This window comes from Charadrius vociferus, unplaced genomic scaffold (genome assembly GCF_000708025.1).
Source record: "Charadrius vociferus isolate BGI_N301 unplaced genomic scaffold, ASM70802v2 scaffold478, whole genome shotgun sequence".
NCBI classification, from domain to species: domain Eukaryota; kingdom Metazoa; phylum Chordata; class Aves; order Charadriiformes; family Charadriidae; genus Charadrius; species Charadrius vociferus.
The window spans coordinates 768,719-794,715 of NW_009650063.1; the positions used below are offsets into that span (position 1 = coordinate 768,719).

At 44.6% G+C, this 25,997-nt stretch overlaps 1 protein-coding gene across 1 annotated transcript in view; it reads left to right on the forward strand.

Moving 5' to 3' along the window:
- Positions 1 to 22,839, forward strand: part of ENPP6 (ectonucleotide pyrophosphatase/phosphodiesterase 6) — a 33,305-nt gene extending 10,466 nt beyond the window's left edge. The window contains exons 2-9 of the mRNA XM_009891780.1: positions 1,674 to 1,853; positions 8,135 to 8,246; positions 12,577 to 12,718; positions 13,692 to 13,871; positions 16,668 to 16,810; positions 21,749 to 21,867; positions 22,072 to 22,118; positions 22,648 to 22,839. Coding sequence (XP_009890082.1) covers positions 1,674 to 1,853; positions 8,135 to 8,246; positions 12,577 to 12,718; positions 13,692 to 13,871; positions 16,668 to 16,810; positions 21,749 to 21,867; positions 22,072 to 22,118; positions 22,648 to 22,839 — 1,115 coding nt within the window. The remainder of the gene's footprint in view (positions 1 to 1,673; positions 1,854 to 8,134; positions 8,247 to 12,576; positions 12,719 to 13,691; positions 13,872 to 16,667; positions 16,811 to 21,748; positions 21,868 to 22,071; positions 22,119 to 22,647) is intronic.
- Positions 22,840 to 25,997: the final 3,158 nt, after the last annotated feature.

Sequence of the window (25,997 nt, forward strand, 5' to 3'; positions counted from 1 at the left end):
CTGAAGAGATGGTGTTGTCCTTTAAGTAGGAAGGCCGTGGTTTTGATGCATTATAGAGGCCTCCTTCTAGCTGTTTTGATACTTACAGTGGAGAAAGCACTTGGCAGCCTAAGGTGGACAGATTACTGCCCATCCAGTCCACCAGTTCTCCTATATTAAACCTGTTTGGTTTAATATGATGAATAGTGACTGCCACAAATTGGGACTGCTCTTCTCCACTGTGGAGGAGGAAACGTTTTGCATAATTGAAATACTTTGTAGTAGGGACGTAGAGTTCAAAATCCATTTCAAGGTCACATGTACCCAAAGTATACAGAGTCCTCTGCTCAAAATTGTGCCTTTTTAAAACAAGCATACCAAGGCTATTTCGGTTCTGATCACCATGCTCAGTCTCGCAATAATCAAAGCCTGTTATCTGGATCCTTGCAATATCGTGACTCACCAGTTAATGATGACAGTGTCTCACACATGCATCAGCTGTTGCTTTTTAAGATATGAAAATCATGAACTCCCAGTACAACTTAATCATCAACATTTCTTTTTCCACTTCTGTTAATTCACCGGCATATTAACTCTTAAAATATGGTATCTTCTCTTCTGACAGTAACAAGATGTGGAGGACATCTCTTGGCTATACTGGTTTCTTGTAATACAAAGCTGCCTAAGAAGCCCCAAGTTGCAGTATGAGGGCTGAAAAGGTCTGATTAAATGATTACTGTCCCCACAACCAAGAACAAAGCATGTTCATTTAAAAACACCTGCAAACTAACAATAGCAGAAAATAAAAGTAATATATAAAGGGTTTAGCTAAGTTTTTGCTTGTTTGCTTGTTTGCCCTATGGATAAAGGAGAGAGAAAATGTGAGTTTCCTAAACTCTATTCTATGTTTCCAGATCGTACTCTTACCCCTTCCCGTTCCGACTGCGTCCTGCAGTCCCCTGGGTCTGTGCGCTGGTGGGTACCTTAAAATGGGCTCAGACTTGGCAGATGTTGCATGTGTGGAAGGAGATGGGCGTCAGCCAAGCATGTGGTACCCATGCGGGCTGCCGCTGCCGTGGTTTGTGTGTGTGGACTGGGAACGGCATGTTGAGAGGGCCACAGGGCAGGGGATTTGTCTCTTCTGGCCTCAGCCATCTAAAAGTCGGCTGTCTGAAGCTAAGCTCTACATTTAGTAGAGAGCAATATGCATCTCCAGAGGGTAACTCCTCCCAGATACCTTAGATGTCTATCTTAGGACAGCATGAATTGCCTTGGAGAGATGCCTCCTCTTCTCTACTGAAGAGGCCATGCAGCCACACATGTCCCTGATAAGCTTCAGCAACTAACTTTTAGGTGGCTGAACTGGGGGATATACAGAGCTACCTAGAGGATCACAATTAAAGGTAGCATACTCAAGAAAATTGTATGAGCAGTGGCAAAGCAAGAGGTCCCTGAGTTCAAATTAGGGATTTTCAGCTGATTTGCTGGATGAGCTGGTGGTAGCAGCGGTGGTGCTGGTGGCATTCTTCTGCCGGAGAACACCAATCTGATTGTGCCGGTTTTTTATCCACCCCCGAAGGTCGCCACTGTGAAGTCCACCAGATAAGCTGGTGGTAGCAGTGGTGGTGCTGGTGGCATTCTTCTGCTGGAGAACACCAATCTGATTGTGCTGTTTTTTTATCCACCCCCAAAAGGTCGCCACTGTGAAGTCCACCAGATGATTGGAAACTACATGTGGGACCAAAAGAGAAACGTATCTTTCGATATTGGTGTGAATAAGGAGAGCCTGCTGCCTCTCTGGTGGAATGGATCGGAGCCTTTGTGGGTGACAATGATGAAAGCAAAGAAGAACGTTTCCATGTACTACTGGCCAGGTTAGTATGTCAAAAATTGCTACCATCTTAATGGTGCATCTTTAAATCTTAGCACTCCATACTCTGTAGGATGGCTCCTTAATACACTGAAATACAGACAAGAATTACGAATGCTTTACTAACCACTTGTAGAAATGAATTATCTTTTCTTAGGCCATGACAATTTGCATATGCTTAGAAAGGAAAAGACTGAAGTGTCACTGGAGGTAGTGTTCCACCAAACGTTACCAGGGGGTTGCTGGCTTGCAGAGCATTCCCTCCTCCACCAACTGCTCATTCCTCTTGCCCACCTGTAGCTTCTGCTGCGCTGATGGTTCACAGAGCAATGCTGCAGACCGTGTCACTGATCAAAGTTAAAGAGTAACCATCCTTCCCCAAATCTTGTTTGGTTTTAACCTGGAAATCAGAAGCTGAGAGCTGATGATCTGCTCTGTGGGTACAGCAAAATCCAGTTGAAGGCAAAGCAACCTGGTCTGGTGGGAGGTGTCCCTGCCCATGGCAGGGAGGTTGGAACTAGATGATCTTCAAGGTCCCTTCCAACTCAAACCATTCCATGATTCTGTGAGTCTATGACCATTTGGTGAGCTGGAGTGAGCACTCTTGTCCTCCATCATTAACTCAGCTGAGGTCCCAAGTGCTCTGAGTCTGAGCCATTCATTTGGAGGGACTTGGCCTTTCTGTTCCTCATTTGTTGGGTATTGGACCACTGAAATCACTAGGGATGTATAATAATAAGTCTTTTTTAACAACTAGGAGTGTACCCTTAGGCTGTACATTTAGGGACCTACATGGAAATAAATGTTCCAGCTGTGCAGCCAGACCAAATCCCTTGCAAGTTACCCAGATTCTCAAGTTTTTCACCTTTTAAACTCTGCTGCCGAAGCAGTATGCAAATATCCTCATATGTGTAACTGCAGGCTCGAGGACCACGTGTTAGAAGAGCCGTACTGAATACAGCCAGTGCCAGTGGGTAGGGCAGCAGCAGCTGACTCATGCTGCGGGCTCCCGGCCAGCTCGTCTTCTGCATCCCAACGCTCGTGTGCCTGATCACGCTCTTTCCATGCCATGTGGCTACTGGCATCCCAGAAAAAAAGGCCACAGTTCTCAGGAAAGGGAAGAAAGAGCAAACTAAGATGAAAAACATGGAAAAGCCATGCACGGTGTTTCTACAGTACTGAAGAGCTAAAAGTTCTGAGGGTGACAATACTCACTTAGAGACTCAAAGGCAGTCCAAGGGACTGGAATTGCAGACTAGGTATAATGGTTTGGATCAGCCCTCAGAAAAACTCCTGCTTCTCATTGGAGATCACCCAAGTGACCTAACAGCAGTACAAACAGTGGGATATAGAAATTATACAAGAATGTAGAAATTCTTCTAAAGATATAAAAAAAGACCCGTTTCTATAGACTATTCATTTTTAACTACTAATGTAACTGCACCGAATAGGTATAATTATGTATTGAATAGATGTAACAGTCTACAGACGGCTACTGAGATCCAAAAAACCAGTTTCACTTTCCATCAAATGCCTTTGGACTTTACCTAGTTCCTTCATGCTGCCCTCTGAGCAGTGACTCCCAAGGAGAAGACGCATGAGGTGTATACGTAGGTATCCCTCTGTACATATGTATACCCTTCACACTTATCTATCTCCTATCTCCAGCGTAAAACTGCAAAGAACAGCGGAGCCTCCCTTCTTCCAGTTCTTATGTTGCCAAGTGTATGCATTGTCTGATGCTACAGAGGGGGAATTTGTGCCCTGCTGATGCCAGCGGGAGTTTCCGAGCGGATCTGGTATTTTAGCTGTGGACTGTGACATGTACATCTGTCTGTCGTTAATTATTTATTTGTGACCGACGACCTTTGGCAAAATCATCAGTGCCTCAGTTCAGCCAACGCTTAAACACATGCTTATTTTTAAGGCTGTTCATGTTCTCAAAGGCCACATTGGCCACCCGAGGTCAGGCCCAAGGCGGGAAGCAGGGTCAAACTATTGAACTAAAACACAGGGCAACTGGGCCACAGTGGGAGTCCAGGTGTAACTGGAGTAAACAGAAGTCACCCCAAGTGCAATAGTACTTATTTATTACATTTTTTCCATTTTTTGGAACTGTTTTCTAGTTCCATAGTGAGGATGTAATCTTTTCGTCTAGATTTATTATTTTAAAGCTTCGGTTCTTTAAAAGGCATTTGAATGGGGAGTGATGCCAAACAAAACGAAAGAAAAAATAAGGGTTTAATAAGCAGGGTGGGCAGAGGTCCCACAGACATTTGCACTGAGTAGGGTCTGCTATTATTGATTAACTTTCCAGCTTGAGGACATAGTGCTGCTTAGTAATGAATCTTGCAAATCTGATAAAGATCCAAAAAGGAAAAGTTTGGGAAACTGTTAATGAGAACAGCAACGTACAGCCAAATTCGTCACACTTTGTTCTGGAAGATGCTGTTTTCTCTTTAGCCAGTGGTGGAGACAAACGAGACCAATCAAACGTAGCAGAAACGCGTTGCGAATGCCAGCGAGATGATTGCTGGGGTTAACTTGCACCACTGCCTTTTCCTCCTCAGCGCCAGTTCCAAGCTTTGCAAAGTCTGAAGCCGAAATCTGCTGCTTCGTATTCTTCCCTATATTCCTCTCTCATGCACAGTCAGTCTTTAAAGGAAGAACATTCAAACCCCAGCGAACAGGGACACAGAGCCGGAGGGCTGTTGGATGCGAACACCCATCCACCACGGCTTTATCTGTGAGCCCAACGTAAACAGGGCAAAGACAACTCGTGGGCAGAAGTCATCTGGGCTCTCCTGCCTCTACAAGCAGAGGAGCCAAAATACCACCGCACCGGGGGTCCCAGCTGCTGCTTGAAACAAAACACAAACACTTGGCTTGTAGGGACATTTTTCTGCTTTCTTCACGGCATTTATTAGGCAGTTTCTGCTCTTCAAGGCATTTCTGGGGAAAAATTCGTGTATCCGCTGACTGTTTGCTAAGTTAAACACAGCAGGTAATGCCATAGGTGGGGTGAAACACGCAGGTTGCCTGTCTGCAGCACTGCCACTCCAGCAGACGGAGAAGCCCCAGAGGAGTGCGAGAGCATCCCGGTGGTCCCACCAAAGCCAAAGCTTTATATCACTCCTCACGCTCATCCCGGTAGGTGATGTCATCCCAGACCTTCAAACTTCTCCATTTTCCAGCAACCTGTGCAACCTCTTCAGCTGAAGTGCTGTGACATCTTTTCTCAACACTGAAATGAGAGGGGTGAAAAAAAGACCCTAAAGCCCAACCTTTCAACATTTAAACACAGCGTTTGCCAGACTGTGGAGTTAGTCTGGAAAGTTTTCAAAACCTTCTGTTATGACATGAAGTGTCCGACTGCTAAATCAATGTTTAGAAATGCAATTCAAAGCTGGCAGAAGTTCAGGTCTCCGTGTCAGATAGATGAAGAGGAGCCCATATATCACTGCGAAAGAAGTCCTTATTCCTGATCCAGTAGTTCAGGTTTTTAAATAAAGGTTTAGCGTCATACAAAACTGCGCAGAAAGGCATCTAACGTTACATCCTTGTAAATACAGCTCTTCTATTTGTAGTTTAACCAAGAAAAACTTAACATTCCCTTTGTCTGGCTCCAAATCTTTTTAAATTTCCTTTCCCATATTATTTAAATGAGAAAATTTACCATCTGTCCTGGCCTCTACCAAAGTGAAATTTAAATATTAAAGGGTCTTCACGGCCAGTATTTTGGAATTGTAACGAGCCTTAACATCAAAAATCCAATTTTATGTTCTGTTCATCACAGAGGCTGAAAAAAAAAAAGAAAAATTAAGCTCTTGGTACCTAAGCAGCCTGAATTTTCAGTGTTACTGCCACTGAACTGCACACTTGAAGACCAATATTTAGTGGCCAAAATGATTTCTAATTGTTGCTGTCTCTGTAGTCTTTTATGCCACGCTCATCACTTGACAATCTAGAAATAGCAAAGGTATCTGAGGAACTAAAATATCCCAGATCCCCAAGAGGTTAATGCTTCCAGTTAAAATTATCTCATGAGTAATTCTGAGGAACATTATTTGAGAAGATGTCAGTATCCGAAGAGGAAAAAAGAGGCAAAATCATCATATTAGTCATTGGCTATGAGCAATTATCCACCCAAACTAAAACACTAGGCATTTCCAATGTGTTTCCAAATGCATTCTTAACTTCTTCCCTGGCTTTGGAGCCAATCTTTTCCCAGACTCAAGTGTTAGAGGAGAAATCGGCTCCGAAGTTCCACTTCAGTCTCAAGATACTAGCAAAGCCCGCAGAGGACTACTGCATCACCTCCAGCATCTGAGGGAGCTGAAACCCCATGTTTTGCTGCTGGTAGCACCCAGGACATTGTGCAGAAGACTGCAACTGTGCACCCTCAGGGCAGGGTGCAAGGGTTCCTGCTTCCTGGAGATGGCTTCAGGTCAATCATGAAATACCCTTTTTTGATGATTTGGTTAGGTAGCAGCTGGGACACAACGCCATTTCGTGAAGGTGCTGTGTACAGATGTATAGAAGTTTTACTATGGGATGGTATGGAGTCAGTTCTTGTCAAGTTATCTGCAGGCTGTTCATCGAGGTTGCAGATTACTTTCATGGTGGAGAGATAAACACTAACGTATCTCCGTGCAGAAGGGGGAGAATTAAGTCATATAAGTCTGGGGCAACAGGGGGAGAATGAAAAGTGAGCACCATCACACACTCCCACAATTTTTATACAAACAAATTTAGATAAGACTTCAAAACTATTTAAATATGTTTTCACAGAGAAGTAAATTAGTTGACTACGTGTTCTGTTTATTGTTGCAAATAATTAATTCTTACAAATAATTAATAGTAATAGATGGGGTCCATTGAAACACACAAAGAACGTGGAGACCTGGGAGCCACTACCATGGACCACTGGGGGAAGAGACTGAATCTGTCATGTGTGCCAGGGCTTTAATTCTTAGAAAGGGTAAACCCCATCTGACATGTGGCTTTCTGGAACCTCAGTGAAGATTTTTTAAAATTTCCTAAGCTCAGATATTTAAGTTTTTCTAACGGTTCATGGTACCCCTGAGAAGTCATGATCAGAAGTCTCTTAGCCAGCTTACCTTGGAAGTGGTGTGCTTTTCCGTGTGAGCTCACACGGGCTGAGATGCACGACACCAACAAATTCTCTTTCCTCAGTGTCCCAGTAAGCAATCCACTCTAAATCACCCCTGAAAGTAGCTCTGCTCGCTCTAGTGCCCTCTCTGGACTTACACCTCCCATGCAACCTTCTTCCCCCCCGAAGCAACAAGTCAACGACTGCCAGTTGTTAATGCCTATTCCGTTCATCCCAAAGGAGAAGCAAAGTGACCCAAATGTCAGCAGACTCGGGCTATGGCTTAGAGATGCCTTTTTCACCTGACGGTATTGCTGCATACAGAGGCCATTTTGCAAAAAAATCTCCTTTTCTTTTTTTTTTTCTTGTGCCTCAGGAATACACCAGAAAACGCCTAACTGTGACGGGAGGACTCTGGGGCTCTCGAAAGATAATTTGCATGAATCCCGTGTTTCTGAAAGCACAGTTCTTTAAAATATTAATGTTATTCAGCAGCATAGTAACCAGAGAGCGAAAGGGCAAAAAAACCCACAAAAACATGTTTTTGTGTGTTCAGGGCCATGTTCTCCTGTAGGATTTGTTGCCATAAATTTCTGGGCCACAAAACAGACTGTATTTTGCAAGGAAGGTTGCAAGTTACCAAGAGAGTTAATTGGTTTATACTGTTTTAATAAGACCTCCTGGGAAACAAATTTAATAGCGGAGTGCCAGTATCACATAATAAAATGCGGTTTATAGAGGATATTACGACGTAAGATACAGTGTGTCTAACTGGAAAGTATTTGCTGAACTTTCAGGGAACAATATCTAAATCTATTATGTCGGAAGCCTGGAAACGAGGCTATGTGGCCGCAGTAGTCAAAATGAAAACAAGCTAGCGATTTAGGTGGAAACCGTCTGCCATGAGGGAATCAAGAGTTTTATCGTGGGAAGGTCACACAGAGACCTTCCTTCTAGAGAGGGAAATAAAAGGATCCAATGTATGGTTTGCTACAAGCGCTCGTCAAACCAACCTCTCTCCCCTTTTCCCTTCCCAACCACACGGTTTCCTGCAGGGAAGGTGTGAGGTAAGTAATGTCACCGGGAATTTACAAACCTGAACTTGGACCCCACCGTTGTGGGGTCTGTGATCAAGGTGAAACAGCAGAGCTTACCACATTTTTCGCTCGTAGGTTGCGAGGTCGAAATCCTTGGAGTCAGGCCAAGTTATTGCCGCGAGTACTTCAGCGTCCCAACAGACAAAAACTTTGCGGATGCCATCAGCGATGCTCTCGAGTCTTTGCGGTACGTCACTAAGACTTCTGCGATGTGGGGTTTCCTCTCTCAAGGATGAGTATTTGGGTTTGGTATAGGGTGATTTTCAGGATCGGCTCCCAGGTAGGAAGATGGAGGCTGAGACTGGTTTATAGCACTGTCATAGAAACATGGCTATTACAGAAATAAGTAAGATTGGAGGGAAAGATGTGCTCCTCTGTTCGTGCGCATGTTACCACACAGAGGAGACATCCTGACTTACCGTTTTTAATCTGCTGTTTCAAACAACTTCCAGATCAGTCTGTGAGTATCTGTTCACCGACCTGCAAGAGCAGATTTGAAATGTTTGGATTTAGAGAGAACTCCTGGGAATCTGGAAATCCTGAAATTCAGCTCAGCGCACTTGTTTAGAGCAGGCATTCATTTTGTGTAAATATGAGACTAGACTAGACTAGACTAGAATAGAATAGAATAGAATAGTTCAGTTGGGAGGGACCTACAACAACCATCTAGCCCAAGTGATGGGAATATATCTCTCAGATAACTCCTAGGAAAAACACATGCTCCACACCCAGCTTTCCAGTTCCACCATCTCTCATCCAAACATTAACATGTGACAATCTCACACAGGTTATAAAATCAGTGAAGACTGGACTGCCACTCATGGAGCCAATGCCTTACCTTAGCTATAACTAAGCTTCCTCTTTTAAAACCTTGGTTCCATAATTTATACATTGCTAGAATACACTTCTGCTTTACTACTTGTGAACTGCCATAGCGATTTGAATCTGAAAAGTTTCATATTCGTATGCTGAGTGTTGATCGTCCTTGAAATGAAGGCTCCAAAATGATGAGAGTGCTGCTGGAGATGTTGCTCCCAGTTGCGCGCTGGGTCCTGCTGCACAGATGCTCACTAATAAGTGTCATTTACAGCATGGGGCTTAGAGAGAAGCTGCTCTAGAACATGTGAGCCATTTGATGCTGAAATGATTTAGCTTAAATTTTAACAAAAAGATATCTGCATGTGACGTGAGGAGGTCATATGTGCCATAGGAGGCTCTCTGGAGCTTCTGTGACACTTTTAATTCCATGAATAAAAAAGGGAATGGAAAACTGAATATAGACACCAGATCTGACTTCTGGTGGAAGCCCAGAATTATCATAGAAAGGTTTTTTGGTCGGGTATCATGTGGAGATGGGTCAGGATACGCTTGAAGCTTCCCGCCTGGTTTCTATGAAGCGAGGAGCATAAGGCTGCTCAGGACAGTTTGCAGCTTTGTAATTGTTGACGTGATTAAAAGGGAGGCACAAACTGTTAAAAGCTCCAGCCCTTCAAGCTGCTCTTTTGGGTAGCTGGAGCCCATCGAAAACGTTTCAATAGCTAATTCACGAGTCTGCAGTCACAAGGCTCCTTGCTCCTGCCATCAGTGAAAAGAAAAGGGCAGGGACACAAGAGTGTTGGTGAGGTAGCTCGCCAGAGGTGAAAGCTGGTGATTTCAAGAAAAGAGAGAATCCCCACCACCACGATGTCTGCTGCAAACACCAGCTACAGCCTGCGGAAGAGCCCAAATCCTACAGATAGTCCTGGAGTTGCAGGAGGTCCCATCTCCGGTGTCCATCTACACACCATCCCTCTTGAATTTCTGCCTGGTTTCCACTTCTTTAAACTAAGCACCCTGTCTGCAGCAAGGCGGGAAAGAAGGAAAAGGAACGATTGTTGATAAAATTAATAATCAGTTGTGGCTGTAGATACTGCAGAGACTTACAGTAAGAAAGGAGGGTAGAGAACGAACAGGTTAAAAATCAGGTAGGTTTCCCTTATCCTTTCTCTCATTCATCCTCTTTGTGTAGACCTTTAAAAGCCAGCAAAGAAATTTCAGCGCAGCTGGGCCAGCCCATAAGAAGTGAAGCCTCTGAAGTGCCTTTACTGTAGGCGAATTCATTCAGCAGGGATTAGCATCTCTAGATGCTAAGAGTCTTGAGCTGTGTTTTATTGTCATCTGCATCCTTTGCAAGAGCTTCTGACTCTTGAAGCTGTTGAAAGGCTAGCAAATCCGGTGTGTTTCCTTTCCACACCCCAGCTAATTGAAAAAGGCCATTAGGCTGAGGCTGGCACTAGCCACATGTGGGAAAACAGCCTGTGGCGAGGGCACAGTGCCTGGAGCAGTGCCTTGCTCAGTTGCCCTGATGGTAGGTATTAGTGGCTAATGAACTGCACTTACGCTCCCACCATTAGCAAACCTTGCTGGGACTTCAGGGTGGAGAGGGTAAGCTCTTTATGGTGGCGTGGTGGCCTCAGGGTTGAGTTTGGGCATGGGAACGTCCTGACCCATCTTAGCTTCACCGGCATTGAAGGGAGTCTTATCAATGCCCTCTGCAAGGGCAGGAGTACCTAACTTATCAGGGAGCCACTGAGCTCCTCTTGCAACCTTCAGGAATCTTCGCCTGTCTCTTCAAACAGGTGCTTTGAGACCATTATTTAGACCAAAAATACTCACAACTAAGTCAAGCACCCGTTTTTGGCAAGTAAAACTAAAACCTCCCTTATGCCTTTTCCACAACTATAATTTAAGGGCTGTTGTAATCTACCTGCTTTCCTGGACATGTGTCATGAAGTTTGCATGGCACTGGCAAAGCGTGCTGATAAAATTTAAAACCCTTTTTGGTATGGCCATCGATGCTGTCCAGCTTTCTTCAGCAAGCTTTCCTTAACCATGTCTGAAAGTTACTGGTGATGGGAGAAGACAGGACAAACACACAGTTAGAAAGACAAATTACTTCTCCCATGCAAGCTATGATCGGCAATGGCTAGTTTTCTTAGGAAAACAGGCGAAAAACAGGAATAAAGCCAAACTCAATCTTAAAAGCTCTGGATGTGCTATACCCAATCTCCTCTGCAAACTCCTAAGCATGCCCCATAACTGGAGCTTGTCCCATTGAGGTCATGTGCAAAGTTGAACGTTCATCCTTACAGCACTGAGCCCTCACTAAGCAAGCTCACCGCAGCCTAAATAAGACCAGTTGTTTTCTGCAATAAATCTCTTTCTTAGCTTCTTTCTAGAGTGAAATGATCATTTAGTTACAGGTGAGGAGACACAAAGCAGTCTAAGTAGCTAATTAACGCAGGCACTGCAGCAGAAGAAAACTGTTTCAATAGGTTCAGTGAGTGTGTACGCAATATAGAAATTACAGGGTTAAATTTTAGAAATTAATTTATGCCTAATACAGATGGAAAGCAATGCTTAAAATGAAATTGAGGGGAGGGAAAGGCTGCTTCATTTGAATGATTTTAAAATCATGAAGAGTGAGAACACTGTTCTGCAGGGCCGGAGGTGGAGAAATTCCCACCACGGCAATGACCTTCAGCTTCCCACAGGACTGCGCCTCTGAGGCCTTCAGCAAGCTTACAAATGCAAATGACAGACTCTAATTCATTCATTTGGTCCCTCAACTCTGATTTTTCTCTTCCATCTCACTCATTACACCAGACTACTCGGGTGTCTTTAATCAGAGAAGCTGGTCCTGCCAGGACATCACACAAAGTCTTCTTGTAGGGATCTTGGTCTGGATGAGGGCATGTATTACGGATGGCACACCCCGTCATACATTAAGTACAGTAGAAAAAGACTGGGTTTGAACTTCATGAGCACAGATTTGTGATTTTATCCACACAACTGCTCTCAGGGAGCTTCACAGTGAACTGTAAAGTGGTCATGAAAATGTAATTAAGCACTGATGTATGTGCAATCCCCACTAATTAGGCTGAGGGCATTCAGTGCAGAAATGTGTCATCAACTAAACTTGTGCAACTCTGAGATTACCTTAGTTTCCCTTTGGTCATATTCCTGAATAAAAAACCCATCTAAAATCTCACCCCAATTCATACCACTTGGGATTTTGCAAGGTCATGGAAGAGTCCGTCCTGAGTTGGCCTTGGTAGTTCAGAAGACCTCACACAGGAGAAAGCCAGAAGTGCCAAACTTTAATTAAAGCACATTTGACTGGTAATGCCTACAATCCTTTTAATAAGGGCATTCAGCACAGAAATTAGTGTATCTTCTGGGTCTTTGTTTTTAAAGGAAAAGCCGCCTTCCTAATTTGAAGAGGTAGGAGAGGGCTGCCAGGCCAGCACATGTGCTTGCACATGGCCGTGTCTACCTGGCACCTCTGATGGGAGTCTCAAGCAAACTCAGGAGAGTTTGGGTGTGAATAACGAGCCCAGCCAGGTGACAATGGGTAGGAAATCACAGGCTGGAGGCAGAAAATGGGCTCCATGTGCTGGTGAGGACAATAACACCAGCAGCCAGGAGGTCTCCATGTGCGTTAGCCTCTCATTCCTTCCCCTCTCTCCCACCTTCAGCAATGGCAGTGCCGAGATGGCTGCGGTGTACTATGAGCGCATCGATGTGGAAGGCCATCACTACGGCCCTTCTTCCCAGCAGCGGAAGAATGCTTTGAAGGAGGTGGACAAAGCCTTGAGCAACATGATCACGCTCATCAAGGTGAGTGGTGTCTGAAAACCCAGCTCCTGGGTGTGTTTGGAAAAGGCTTTTTAAAAACTGTTATTTGTAGTACCACCGAGAGCCTATTTAATGCCTGCTAATTGGATGTGTTGGCTGTAAACTTTTATTTCCTGAGAAACAGAGGCTACCGAGATCGCGTGGAAGTCAAGGCACCATTCCCCTGACTTTTATTTTCATCGATGGCGTTCTAATCCTCCTAGTGGATTATTATACCGATATCCCTGGGAAGTCATAAACCAATATATGTGTTGCTCTGTTTATAAGTAGTGTTGCCAGCTGGGATTTATAGTAGGAGAACCAATCAAAACCACTCGCTTCCTAAGGTTTGTGGAATCAGACAATTAACTTTTATAGCGGTTTTTATGGCATCACTCAGAACCCTGTACTTTAAACTTTGTTTTAAAAAACATTATCTAAATGATTTTGCAGTGAGGAAAGGATACCAAGCTTTTTGGGTAAATGTCAATTCTATGAATATTTCTGACAATGATAAATGCACATTAGAATATTTCACGTGTTTCAGTGAGGAGACAAATATGTATTTCCAATTTCACTAAATTATACGGCGATACCATGACAAAGGTGCTCTTCTCCAGCTGTTTTGGCCTACAGATGAACAGTGGGATAAAACCCTGTGTAAGACCAACTGGGACAACTGATCTGCGGGACTGGGATGTAGCATCTCTCTATTTAGCCCGGGGTGTGTGTGTGGGGGGGTATTTTGGCAAATCTCTCTTTGGCACTAACCTCTTAGACTCTTCCAGGGTAGCAAGTGGATGTCCACCATTATGAGCGGCGGCAAAGCACACCGTGGGGCATTTGTGGCCGTGCTCCTTCTGGCCAACTTCCACTAAGTCAGTGGAGGTCTAATGGGTTTTTAAATTTGTCAGTGGGTATAGATGGTGCAAAACGCTTACCCAGCCCTAATGGCTGTCATGCCCTCGCTTCACAGAGCAAGGGCCTTCAGAATGACATCAACGTCCTCCTCTTCTCCGACCATGGGATGACAGACATCTCTTGGGCGGACAAAGTGATTGAGCTGAAAAACTACATCAATATGAGTGACACCATACAAATGAAGGACCGAGGTCCTGTTGTGAGCCTCTGGCCAGCTCCAGAGAAGCACATGGAGGTAAGTACATTTGTTTAGTTTTGCATTTCCTTGTTTTTTATAACACTGTTGTCTTTTGTTTGCTCATAACATCCAAATTCCAGTCTGAGATGTGTGTAAAAATCAGCCTGAGGCTCTTACCAGGATTCAGACTTGGATCCTGTGACCCTCTTGTGATGCCAGCTTTTGAAGGAAAGCCACACCAGGCAAATTTAAAAAGCTCAATCTTTCACTGTTATTTTGCACAGATTTATGCTTTCAAACCCCGCCACTGTGTGCTTCTGATAAATAGCTAAAAGATTTTAGATCAAAACCCATTTCTAGGATTTTATTTATATATTAGTCAATTTATTGACACTCTAGCTGGGATTTTCAAATGATCTGGAGGAGGTCAGGCATTCATATTCCAGTAAAATCCCATAGAGTTTGAGGAATTAACTCCATTAGACCAGAAGTACCAAAAATAAGTTTCTTTCAATGTTCTCCTTTGAAGAATTTTGATGAATAAGCATGTTGGATTGAATCAACCACAAAAGCCCAAGGCTAGAACTGCAGGACTCTGAGTGACAAATTAAAACAATGCAGAAAAAAAAAATGGAAACCACTTGAAAAGAATGAAAATGCAGCATCTGTAACTAATAGACTAGTGTGTTATAGTTTAACCAGAAACCAGTGCTTGAGAAGTTGTTATTGCTGTCCTCAGAATATAGATGAGTGGATGTAGAAAATTGGCAGTCCATGCTCTAGGTGAATGACTTTATTTTCTATATCATATTTCAGCCAGTTCCAACATATTGTAGCTTGTGCAATTTTTTTTTTTAAGAGAATATTTGTTAATTTTTGCACCCAAGCAGGCTCTCTAGGAATTTTATAGCTGTGATATTGTGAACATTTCAAATTAATGCCAGAACTGAAAGCTGTCTTAGAGGCATGCACAAGCCTATCACTCAATGCTCCTGTAGGGGATCACAGCATTTACAGATGCTCTCTTCAGCCTTAACTGAGAGATCCCTATTTTTGCAGGTCAAACCTTCAATCAAGGGCAAGTATAAGTTGCAATTTCACATAGACATGGGGTTTCATCTGACAAAGCTCTTAAGCACATGCTTCTCTTTCATTAAACAGCCTAATATCCCTAATGAGAATAAAATGCAAGGCCTCACACCATGGTTTTGTTTTCTTCCTTCAATTTCTTTTTAGGACTTCTTACTGGAGCATTTTATTTTTTTTTTTTTTTTTTTTTTTTTTTTTTTAAAGCAAAATAAAGCTGATTTTCTGTTTCCTAATAGCCAGATTCCTCTCTTCTTCATAAAATTATAGAAGGGTTTAGGTTGGAAAGGACCTTGAAGATCATCTAGTTCCAACCCCCCTGCCATGGGCAGGGACCCCTCCCACCAGCCCAGGTTGCTCCAAGCCCCATCCAACCTGGCCTTAAACACCTCCAGGGATGGGGCAGCCACAGCTTCTCTGGGCAACCTGGGCCAGTGCCTTACCACCCTCATAGTCAAGAATTTCTTCCTAATACTTAATCTAAATCTACCTTCTTCCAGTTTGAAGCCATCCCCCCTCATCTTATCACTACATGCCCTTGTAAACGCTACATGCCCCAGCTCTCCTGTAGCCCCTTTTAGGTACTGGAAGAAGCTCTAATGTCTCCCCGGAGCCTTCTCTTCTCCAGGCTGAACAGCCCCAACTCCCTCAGCCTGTCCTTGTAGTAGAGGTGCTCCAGCCCTCTTAATTCACTTTAAAGAGCCATGTTTAGGAATTAGATTGTATCATAACATAGTGGTATCACATGTAAGAGTTGTCCCACTTTGAAGCACTGGAAGTACTGGTGAAATACCAGGACTGCTCTTGAGTTCAGGTGATGGTGACAGGGTCAGGCTGAGTCCTTCCATCACACTTTGGTGCCCTCCTTATGGCAACTGTATATCAATGCACGTCTCTTGCACACGTATGCACACATCACACATGCACGGGGCACTTTGCTAAAAGGCTGGTGAAGGACCTTTCATTCTTGTTACATTCTTTGCTATTTATTCCTGAAGATTATTTATGTTTAAGCAAAAGAGCGATATAAGCTCTGGGGACTCCAATAACTGCCTTCTTTATGGCATATGAGCATCTTCTTTAGGCGTTTAAAATATTTTTCTGAATAATTTGGGGTTTAACCACATTTGTGTCATTATATTCCAGACGGTATGATTAATAATAATAACCTACTTGTATGGCACTGTGCAGCATCAGAGCCACAGGCATCAGCTGATTAATGTCATGGCATTCTTATGAATCAGATAACTAAGCACTATCAATCCCTTTGGTGGGGTTGACTGGTTAAGTGTGAGAAACATAGGTGAGATGACATTAATTGTTCAAAGAGGGAACAAGTGGCAGAGGTGAAAGGCAATATCCCTTTTCCGCATCTGTACCCAGTCCACATAGTACCTTTGAGCGTCCTTCAGTGCTTAGACCTTAATGTCTCCTATGATGGTTTGGTTTCTGCTGGTCTGTCTCTAGTTTGATATACTCACACGCATGCATTTGTGAGTGCGTATATTATAAATATATATAATACATAATATATTAATTCATGCATTTCTATGTGGTTATGATCACTCTTTCAGAACCTCCTAAACCATATAAGCAGGTTTAGCACAGTCGTCATCTTTGGACCGGCAAAGTCCCGGTTTGAATGCGCTGATGATTAGCCATTAAAGGGGATTCGCCATTTTACAAATACAGGTGTTTCCGTGTACTCACAGGTGCGTATATGCTCTTTACAGCCATATGGTGTCCTAACCTTTGTTTTCTTTGCAGATATATCAGAAATTGAAAGCTGTGGAACACATGCACGTTTATAACATACAGGATATTCCAGACAGGTTTTTCTACAAAAAAGGAAAATTTGTGTCTCCTCTAACTCTCGTGGCCGAGGAAGGATGGTTCATAGTAGAGGTAAAGTACAGAAGCAAAATACTTAGACGTGAATGTGAAAAGGTGCGATATATGAAAACAGTAAGAAAAACTTAAGATTCTATGCCAGGCATTGAGTTACAGTGTTACGTCATTTACTTGGGCTGACTACAAAACTAATGTCAAATATTGCTGTGTGCTTAGAAGAGCCTAAAGGCATGGCGGCTATGCTGAAGGTACACAAAGTTAAATAGTCAAGACGGTTCTTTTTTATGTGTCATCGTAAAATGGGAGGAGCTTTTGTGTTTCCCATTCCAGTTCTGTTGCTTTACTCCTCGTCCCCCTGCCCATCTACCTTCACCTCACACGCAAGAAGAGCGTTTCCATTTCAAGACCTTACTTTCCCTCCAATCAGTACTGCTCTGGGGCAACCTTTCCTCCTGCCTGGCTTCCCACCCACCAGACTCTGTCCTAAAAGTGCCCCATTTCTCCCAAGCTTTCCAGTCTCAGAAGGGTCAGAGATATCCAGGGCACACACTGAAATCCGAGGGCTTCTTACACAGAGAATTGATTAGACTTGCACATGAAGAGATTTTTCATACCAACTTATTTTGTTACTATAAAGAATAATAATAGCAACTATTATTATTATTATTATTAAGTACTTGTGTTGCTACAGAGCATCTCCACATTACAGCTATTAACTGCACCCCACCACAGCTCTTATAAGTGCGTAAACTGAGGAGCAGTACTAAGTGATTTGCCCAAGGCCATACATTAAGTCAGTAATTTGGTGACAGAATCAAGAAGTCCTGGTTTTTGATAGTGTCCCAGCACCATCATTAGCTCCGTTGCCTCACAGATGATTGTAACTCAGCTGAGCATCTTCTTTCATGACCTTCAGAGATAGAATCACAGAACCATAGAATGGTTTAGGTTGGAAAGGACCTTGAAGATTATTGAGTTCCAACCCCCCTGCCATAGACAGGGACATCTCCCACCAGCCCAGGTTGCCCAAGGCCACGTCCAGCCTGGCCTTGAACACCTCCAGGGATGGGGCAGCCACAGCTTCTCTGGGCAACCTGTGCCAGTGCCTCACCACCCTTAAAGTGAAAAACTTCTTCCTAATGTTTGATCTAAACCTGCCCTCTTCCAGTTTAAACCCATTCCCCCTCATCCTGTCATTACAAGCCCTAGTGAAGAGTCCTTCCCCAGTTCTCCTGTAGACCCCCTTTAGGTACTGGAAGGCCACAATAAGGTCTCCCCGGAGCCTTCTCTTCTCCAGGCTGGACAGCCCCAGCTCTCTCAGCCTCTCCTCATAGGAGAGGTGCTCCAGCCCTCGGATCATCCTCGTGGCCCTCCTCTGGACCTGTTCCAGCAGGTCCATGTCTTTCTCATGTTGAGGACTCCAGAGCTGGATGCAGTACTCCAGGTGGGGTCTTATGAGAGTGGAGTAGAGGGGCAGAATCACCTCCTTTGACCTGCTGGCCACACCAGATGATACCCATCCACACCAGATACCAGGCTTTGCTCAAGGTGGTCCACACCGCCACGTTTCTCACTAGCCAACCCAACTTCAGGATAATAATTTCTACAGCTGAATAAAAATGCACCTCTGAAAAAAAACTGATTGCTTTTGAGTATGGATGGGTGAGCACTGCATTTCTGGTTAAAAAAAAAAAAAAGTACAAAAAAGCTGGAGTTAAGATCCAGACATGTAAAACATGAATCTGAAACATTTTTGCCAAAATGATTTAAAAGAATTACAACTAAACCCTTTTGTACAGAGGTTCAACACAGAACATTTGTACATATTCTGTAAAAAAAAAAAAAAAAAAAGGCATTTTAAAAAAAATCACTGAAACTCTGACAAACCTTAATAACAGTGCAGCAAACACTGCTGCTATGGTAATTACTTCTGTCTCTCTGCCCATTCCTTCCCATTGTTTCTGATTTTCAAGAATGTCCTCTCATTAATGCTGTCAGATTTTCCTTCTCCTCGGTACATTTTCATTATCTGTGAATGGGATGTGAAAATGAAAGTTTCCTGTCATATTTTTAAAGCAATAATTGAGCCTTCTATTATACTTCCTGCCCAAACCACTGAAGAGAGGACGTTCAGCTCTTTCCTGTCATGCTCACGGGCTGTTTTAATTCTCTGTCGGTTAGTGGATAGCTATAAGCTGTTTGAAAAAAGGATTTTTTTTGGTTTGTTTTTTTTTTTGAGAAACAAAGGGGATGTACCTGGAGGGTTAGGTTGTTTCTTTTTTTCCCAGCCAGGAGCGTAGGAATAAAAGCCCATCCACATTTCGGTTAAAGTAGGATGAAGAGGGATTTCACGCACCTTACTGGAGCTGGTCCGTTAATAGTATTACCTTGTTCCTTCCACGTGAGTGAGCGGTCCCCATCCTTTGAGCAGAATTTCTCTTGCCTGCCACGGCGGCATTAGCCTTCAGGGCCACGTGCTCCCCCTGTACCCATCCCAGGGTACTTTCCCAAATTTTAGGGAACAACTGCTGTGCCGCTTCTAACCATCCACATGCAGGGAAAGGTCCATCGTCGGCAGTCCCAGGCACGCCAGCTCCTGTCATCTTTGAGGAGCAGCTCCAGCCCAAGCTTAGGCTGAGCATGAAAAATTTATCATCTCGGTTGTGAAAGAAAGTAATAGGTTTTCTATTACCCAACTAGCAGCAAAAATAATGGAAATGGCTGTGCCTTTGGCTGCACATCTCGCAGCAAATAGCTATCTCCTGGTGTGTGGGTGGGTGATGGAATGGCGCGGTACCTCCTGCGTTTGCCATTGCTGGGGAACCAGCCGAGTCCACAGCACCTGGCAAGACCGTGGAGAGGTCATGACAGTGCCAAAGAAACGCCACAAATTAGACGTGACTTGGCTTGGCTGGAGCTGACGCTAACAAGTGCTGTACAGGTTGTCTAATGGTGAGCAGCCCAGTGACAATTAGTGCCCGGGATCTGCAGGAAGCAGAGGCAGAGCTTAAGGAGATGCTGTGGTAGGAAGAGGGGAAGGAATCTGTTTTCTCCTTGGCTTGCCCTGAGCGCTGTCAGTGAAGTAGATGGGGACAAGGAAAGCGATTTAGTTTGTCAGCTAAAACTGTTTAATTATGTGCTACATCTGCTGAGTATTACATACAAAGAAACACAAGGGATACTCCTGGGGTTCCCCTGGAAAGCAGCAGGAAGAGCTACACCCCATAGCCATAACTGTTGCCGTCCTCAGTGCTCCTGCACACAGTCAGATTTCTTCTGGGGCAGAGGAGGAAACCAAAACCAGACAAAATCAATGTTTGTAAAAGGAAAGGGTTGCTCGGTCAATCTGCTTCACCATCTGCAGGGGTTGCAGCACCACTTGCCCAGGGTGGGAATGTGGAAGACTTTGTTGGGTCATCTTCCGGGCTCCTGTGACGGAGTGTGAAGCCCAGACCTGGCGCTTTAGGGAACTGTAGCTCCTTCTCTGTAACCCTTGGAGAAATTAATGCCAGAGGTCTGACGAACTGCCAGCTGATTTTCTTCATCTAAGTGAATTTCCTGCCATAGTTTTGGGGATATCTGGAGTGTCACGTCTGCTGCCATCCCTGGAGAGCATGGGACAAGAGAAAGTCGGGGAGAGGGCTGGTCCAGCATTTTGAGCTATCGCAAGGGACTCTAGGGGCCATAAATGGCACTATTGCTGGAAGAGCTGTTAATAGGGAGCAGGAGAAAGTAACAAAGTGATTTAAAAGTATGAATTTGAAGTAATTTAGAAGTATGAATTAAGTGCAATATGGGCAAGGAAACACAAGAATTATGATGACAAATTATTAAAGCATGGATCCATGGAGCAGGGAGAGAAAACTGAGAGTGGTCTACACCAGGGAGAGGGGAACTGTCTGAGGTCCAAGTCTGTGTTCCTTGGAAGGAACCTCATTGCTTTAATACTGAAATAAGCAAGGAGAAGAAATAATGCTAATTAGGAAGTATGTAGTAGGGGTGATACTTGTATTGTTTAGGCTGACTAGCCAAACGGAGCAAAACCGACTTCTTTTTCTTTGGTGCCAATGGCATGTCAGGCAGAACCATCAAACCCATGGGAGTGCGTGGTGCCAGGTGGGAGAGCCGTGTGGCATGCAGCGGGAGAGGGACACAAGTGTCACATACGGCTGTGATACTTTGTGCTCATGGCAGAAATTTAGATGAGAGGCAAAAAGCACCAGTACAGGTTAGGGGTGGACCTGCTGGGAAGCAGTTCTGAGGAGAAGGATTTGGGGGTCCTGGTAGATAGTAAATTATCCATGAGCCAGCAATGTGCCCTTGTCGCCAAAAAGGCCAATGGAATCCTGGGCTGCATAGGGAAGAGTGTGGCCAGTAGGTCGAGGGAGGTCATTCTCCCCCTCTACTCGGCACTGGTGAGGCCACAAGTGGAATACTGTGTCCAGTTTTTGGCTCCCCAGTTCAAGAGGGACAGGGAACTGCTGGAGAGAGTCCAGCGAAGGGCAACTAAGATGATTGAGGGATTGGAGCATCTCCCTTATGAGAAAAGGCTGAGAGAGCTGGGACTCTTTAGTCTGGAGAAAAGAAGGCTGAGGGGAGACCTTATTATTGCTTATAAGTACCTAAAGGGTGGGTTGGAGAAGGATGGAGCCAGACTCCAGACAGAGCAGTGGCACAGGCTGCCCAGGGAGGGGGTGGAGTCCCCACCTCGATGCAGTCCTGAGTAATGTGCTCTGGGCAATCCCGCTTTAGCAGGGGAGTGGGACTAGATGATCTCTAGAGGTCTCTTCCAACTCTGAAAATTCCGTGATTCTGTGAAAGTTGTCCACCCCGCTCAGATGGGAGACAGCTACTTGCTGAGACGGTGAAGCTGGGGGTCTGACGGGGTGGTACAGCAGACGGTGACACCGGGTGGCACACCAGGGTGGCCCGTGGCACGCTGTGCTCAGCCAGGCAGGCTGACACTAACCGCGCTTGGCTGTTGTCGCCCAGAGCAGGGACAAGCTGCCTTTCTGGGAGAACGGGACCGGGAGGAAGGAGGCCTGGCAGAACGGCTGGCACGGCTACGACAACGAGCTGATGGACATGAGAGCCTTCTTCATCGCATACGGGCCAGGTACAATGCCACCGTCCCCGGTGTCCTGCTCCCCCTGCAGCCCCAAGGCCCCAGCATCCCTACAGCCCTGGCACGTCAGGATCCTGACGTGGCACTCTGTGACACCCAAAAATTACAAATAGATGGCAGGATTTCCTCGCCGCGGCTCGACGCTGGGAAAGTTTCTGGCTGTATCTCTCTTTTAAAGCTGGAGAAACAGAGCAGAGGGACGTGAAGGAATTCGGTCAGCTCCTCTCCAACATCCCAGCACAGTAACTCTATCCCTTTGCCCTTTTTGCCAAGACTGGCCTACATCTTTAATTCTATTTGAAACATATGAATTCTCCTTTCATTTGTGGATTCGGACTCGCTAAGGAAAAGTATGTTCTTTGGGAAGGTCGCAGGATAACTCATCCACCTGTCCGATGGGCAGATGCAAAACCCCCGGTTTCCACTCCATCAGGCCCTTTAAAACCTGCTGAGCACCAGGCTGCAAATGCAGACAGGAACGAAAGCAAAGCAGAATGTGCAATGCAATTATTTCAGGCTATTAAATCAAGCACGCACAGTAAGGTAGATCCTGTACTAAATCATTTTATTAATTTATCTTTTAGAGTTTTTAGAATAAAACCGGACTAGAAGTAGAAATAATGGGTAAAAACATTTAAAATGTTTTTGCCGAGCTGTGTTGTAAATTGTCTAGTGTGCCACATCCCCACCTGCTGGGTGAGTCCCTGGAAAAGCAGAGGAGCCCTTACCCCGCAGCCCCCCGCGTTTCAGGAGCGGAGCCCCAAACTGCAGGATGCCAACTCCTCTCTGCCTTGTTTCCCCCCCCCCTGCAGCCTGGCGGGCATACAGCCGCTGCCCAACAATGGCTCCTGGTCCAGGGTGGAGTGCATGCTCCGAAACGTGGCCCCTTCGGCACCGCTCCCCAGCTGCGCCCTGGCACTAGCTCTGCTCTCCCTCGTCGTCGAGCACATCTCCTCACTGTGAGCCCCGAACAATGTCGGTCAGTGTCACCAGCAACTCCATCCTTCTCTCTCTGTATTTTCATTATTATTTTTTTTTTAAAGTTCTTCATTTGAATAATAGCTTCATTAATAGAGTGCTGCCCCCCGCTCCTCCGTCGTGCTCCACCAGGCGTGACTCTGACCCATCCTGCTTTTGTGCAGGACCCAGCCAGGTTTTGCGTTGCTCTAAACACAGCCAGGAAAGTCAGTGTTGCTACTCTGCGTTTACAGCACTGGCAATGAGAGCAGAAACCCGGCTGGCTAGCCGTAAAATTTTCTGGTGGGTGCCCGTGGAGATCTCTGAGCATCAAACCCCAGCATCTTTAACCGGCAGGCTCACCCTGACTCCCCATACCGAGAAGCTCAGGGGTGGAGATATAGACCTCTGTGCATTTAATTGGGTTCTTTCCAATCACTCCTTCATCTCCAGCTCCATCACCATCAGAGTCCCACCTTCCCCTTACAGTGCCAGACAAGCTCTGTCTACACCAACTCATTCTTCAAAGAGCCAAGTGCTTTGCTGAGTAATCATAATGCTGAGAGAGGAGGATGGGCAGCAGAGCAGTGAGAGCATCCTACTTCTCTCAGCCTTTCCTTCTTCTTTTCCCCCAGAGGGAGCCCTGGCCCTGCACGCCTCCAGGGCTGGGCTTTCCTCATGGACCACAACGGGGAAGTGGGCTGGGAAAGGGGAGAGCGATAGAAATCCTCCACTTCAAAATCAGGAGGAAAGGGAAACAGCTCAGCGATCAGGAGAAAGTAGGATGAGGCATTTTAACAGCCTCTCTGCTTTTCCTGGTGAAGATAATATCATCTACTCAGGTTTGGGGGGGTTGTACCCAGTTGCATTTCTGAAGGGTTTTTTAACACTTACTGCATTTCTGCCAGCTCTTGCTCTGTACACCTCTGCCCACTGAGCAGCAAGTTCCCCCTTATCCTGCAGCAGGGAGAGAGGTCTACACTGATGGATCTCCCACCCTCTCAGTTAACCCTAGCTAAGATTCCCACCACGGGCTATCAAGCCCCAACAAAGTTGCAATAATAAAGTTAAATAGCAGGAGAAGATGGAGCTGTTGTCGGAGATAACGCCTCTGATGGTTAGGTCAAATGGATGATGCAATCCTGAAAACATCAATATGACAGATATATTAAATCCTTGGAAAACCTGATTTTGCCCTACTCGTTCACTCCAGCGCAGCCATGGATCCACCTTGGGGCGATGCTTAACACAGGGCTGGTGGCAAAGCCACCATCAAGGTCTGTTAGCTCAGAAGATTAACTACACTTAATGGTTTAATCATCTAGTTGTCACAGTCCTTGGTGGTACACACTGGGATGTATGTACGCATGCCACAGTGGGTCATTTTACATCATTAAATTTCTACTGTGAAATTAGCTCATCTAGAACAGGGCTGTAAGTGCCTGATCCTGCAAAGTGTCCTTTCCTCTTCGGGAGGCTGTGGCCTTCAGCGATGCCTTTGGGAGCGCTCAGTGCTTTTTCCGATATACCTCTGAACGAGGAGCTTTCCATGACAAACTGCCTTTGGAATGGTTTAGGTCCCTCCCCATGCTAAATAAAACCTGTAGGACTTATTATTCCTATGGATCCAGAGTCAAACACGATCCAGGTATGTGTGGTACAGTGAGTTTAAGGGTGAATGATCACACCGTGGAAAAACTACCAAAACCAAGCACCAAATTAAACTTGACAAAAGACTTCTGTAATAGCTGTAAAGATTTATGTAATGTGTTTTTAAAGCTCAAGTGAACCATCAAATCAATTGGGGAAAAAAAAGGGAGAAAATCAGTCTTTGTTATTAGACTGTTCAGTATAAAAGGCAATTTAGTGCTTTCGAAGCATTTGCAGTAGCTGTAAAACAAGCACCTATTGTTCAGAGTTCCCTGTTGCTCTTTAATGGACCAGGCTCAATGAATTCACTGGAGCGCATTTTTAAAGCAAAAAAAAAAAAAATAATTATCAGTATACAAGGTAACCAAATGACTAAATTACAAAGTTTTGTTTGAAGATCAACAGGATACGTACAGTCAGCGCCTGCTAATCCCTCCGCAGCCTGCCCTTTTAACTCTTACAGTGAGCAGAACCCAAGGCCTCTTACAGAAGAAAAGGTCCTAAAATTATAAAGGTATATCCAGATTCTCAAATTATACAAGCAGAAATTGGAAATGAGAAATGGGGTCCATCGAGTTGTTCCAGGGATGGCCCATTACACATAAGCCCAACGTTGATCCCTGGGATTACTTTGTGTAACTCGTTTTTGTCAGTTGTCCACGTGCAAATACTGCAGAATAAATCTTTTAATGGCAATATGATTTGTTTGACCTTAATGCCACCATTGCATTTACGGCAATACACCTCGAAAGATACTTGAACTGTAAAAGGGAAATTTGACAGTAGACCTACAAGAAGCTCATTAGCTTCAGGAGAACTACAGCTTATTCTTTTTTTTCTCAGAAGTGCACCTTTCTTCCTCAGAAATGTTGTTCCTCTGAATCAGTTCATGTTCTCATTCAAAAATCAAATGTCTTGACTAGCATATTTTTCTGTGTACTATGCAACGGAGGTGGGTGTATTTTAAAAACTATTTCTGAATGATGTTTTTGTACAATGACTGATTGTGAATGAGTGAATAATTCTGAGAATGCTGTTAGAAAAAAAATATGCATCTTTTTGTAAATACTGTAAGATTTTTTGAGAAAAAAAAAAAAAGAACCAAACCAAGACCTCTGTAACACCTTGCCTTTCTTGTTTGATTGCTGCATCAAAGTGTGATAAACAGTGTTTGAAGCTTGTGCTGATTAATGATCAGAAAGATGAATGATAACATTGTTTAGAAATGGCAAAGTTGTCAGCATGTAAATTAGGGACATTAAATACATCACACGAGATACTGTGGCTTGTATATGCAGCCCTTTTGTTCCAGAAGTATTTCAATATTTAACCTTTTGAACATCCACCCAGTGACATGTAATTCACACTAGCAAATGGACATGACAAACCATTTTGCTCTCCAAAGAAGAGAGGTGAACCCTGGATGCTCTCCCCAGATCCACCATGTTACCATCGCAGCAGTCGCTGGTACAAAATCGGGTGCGTTGTCACTGGTACCAGGGTTCAGTCGGTTC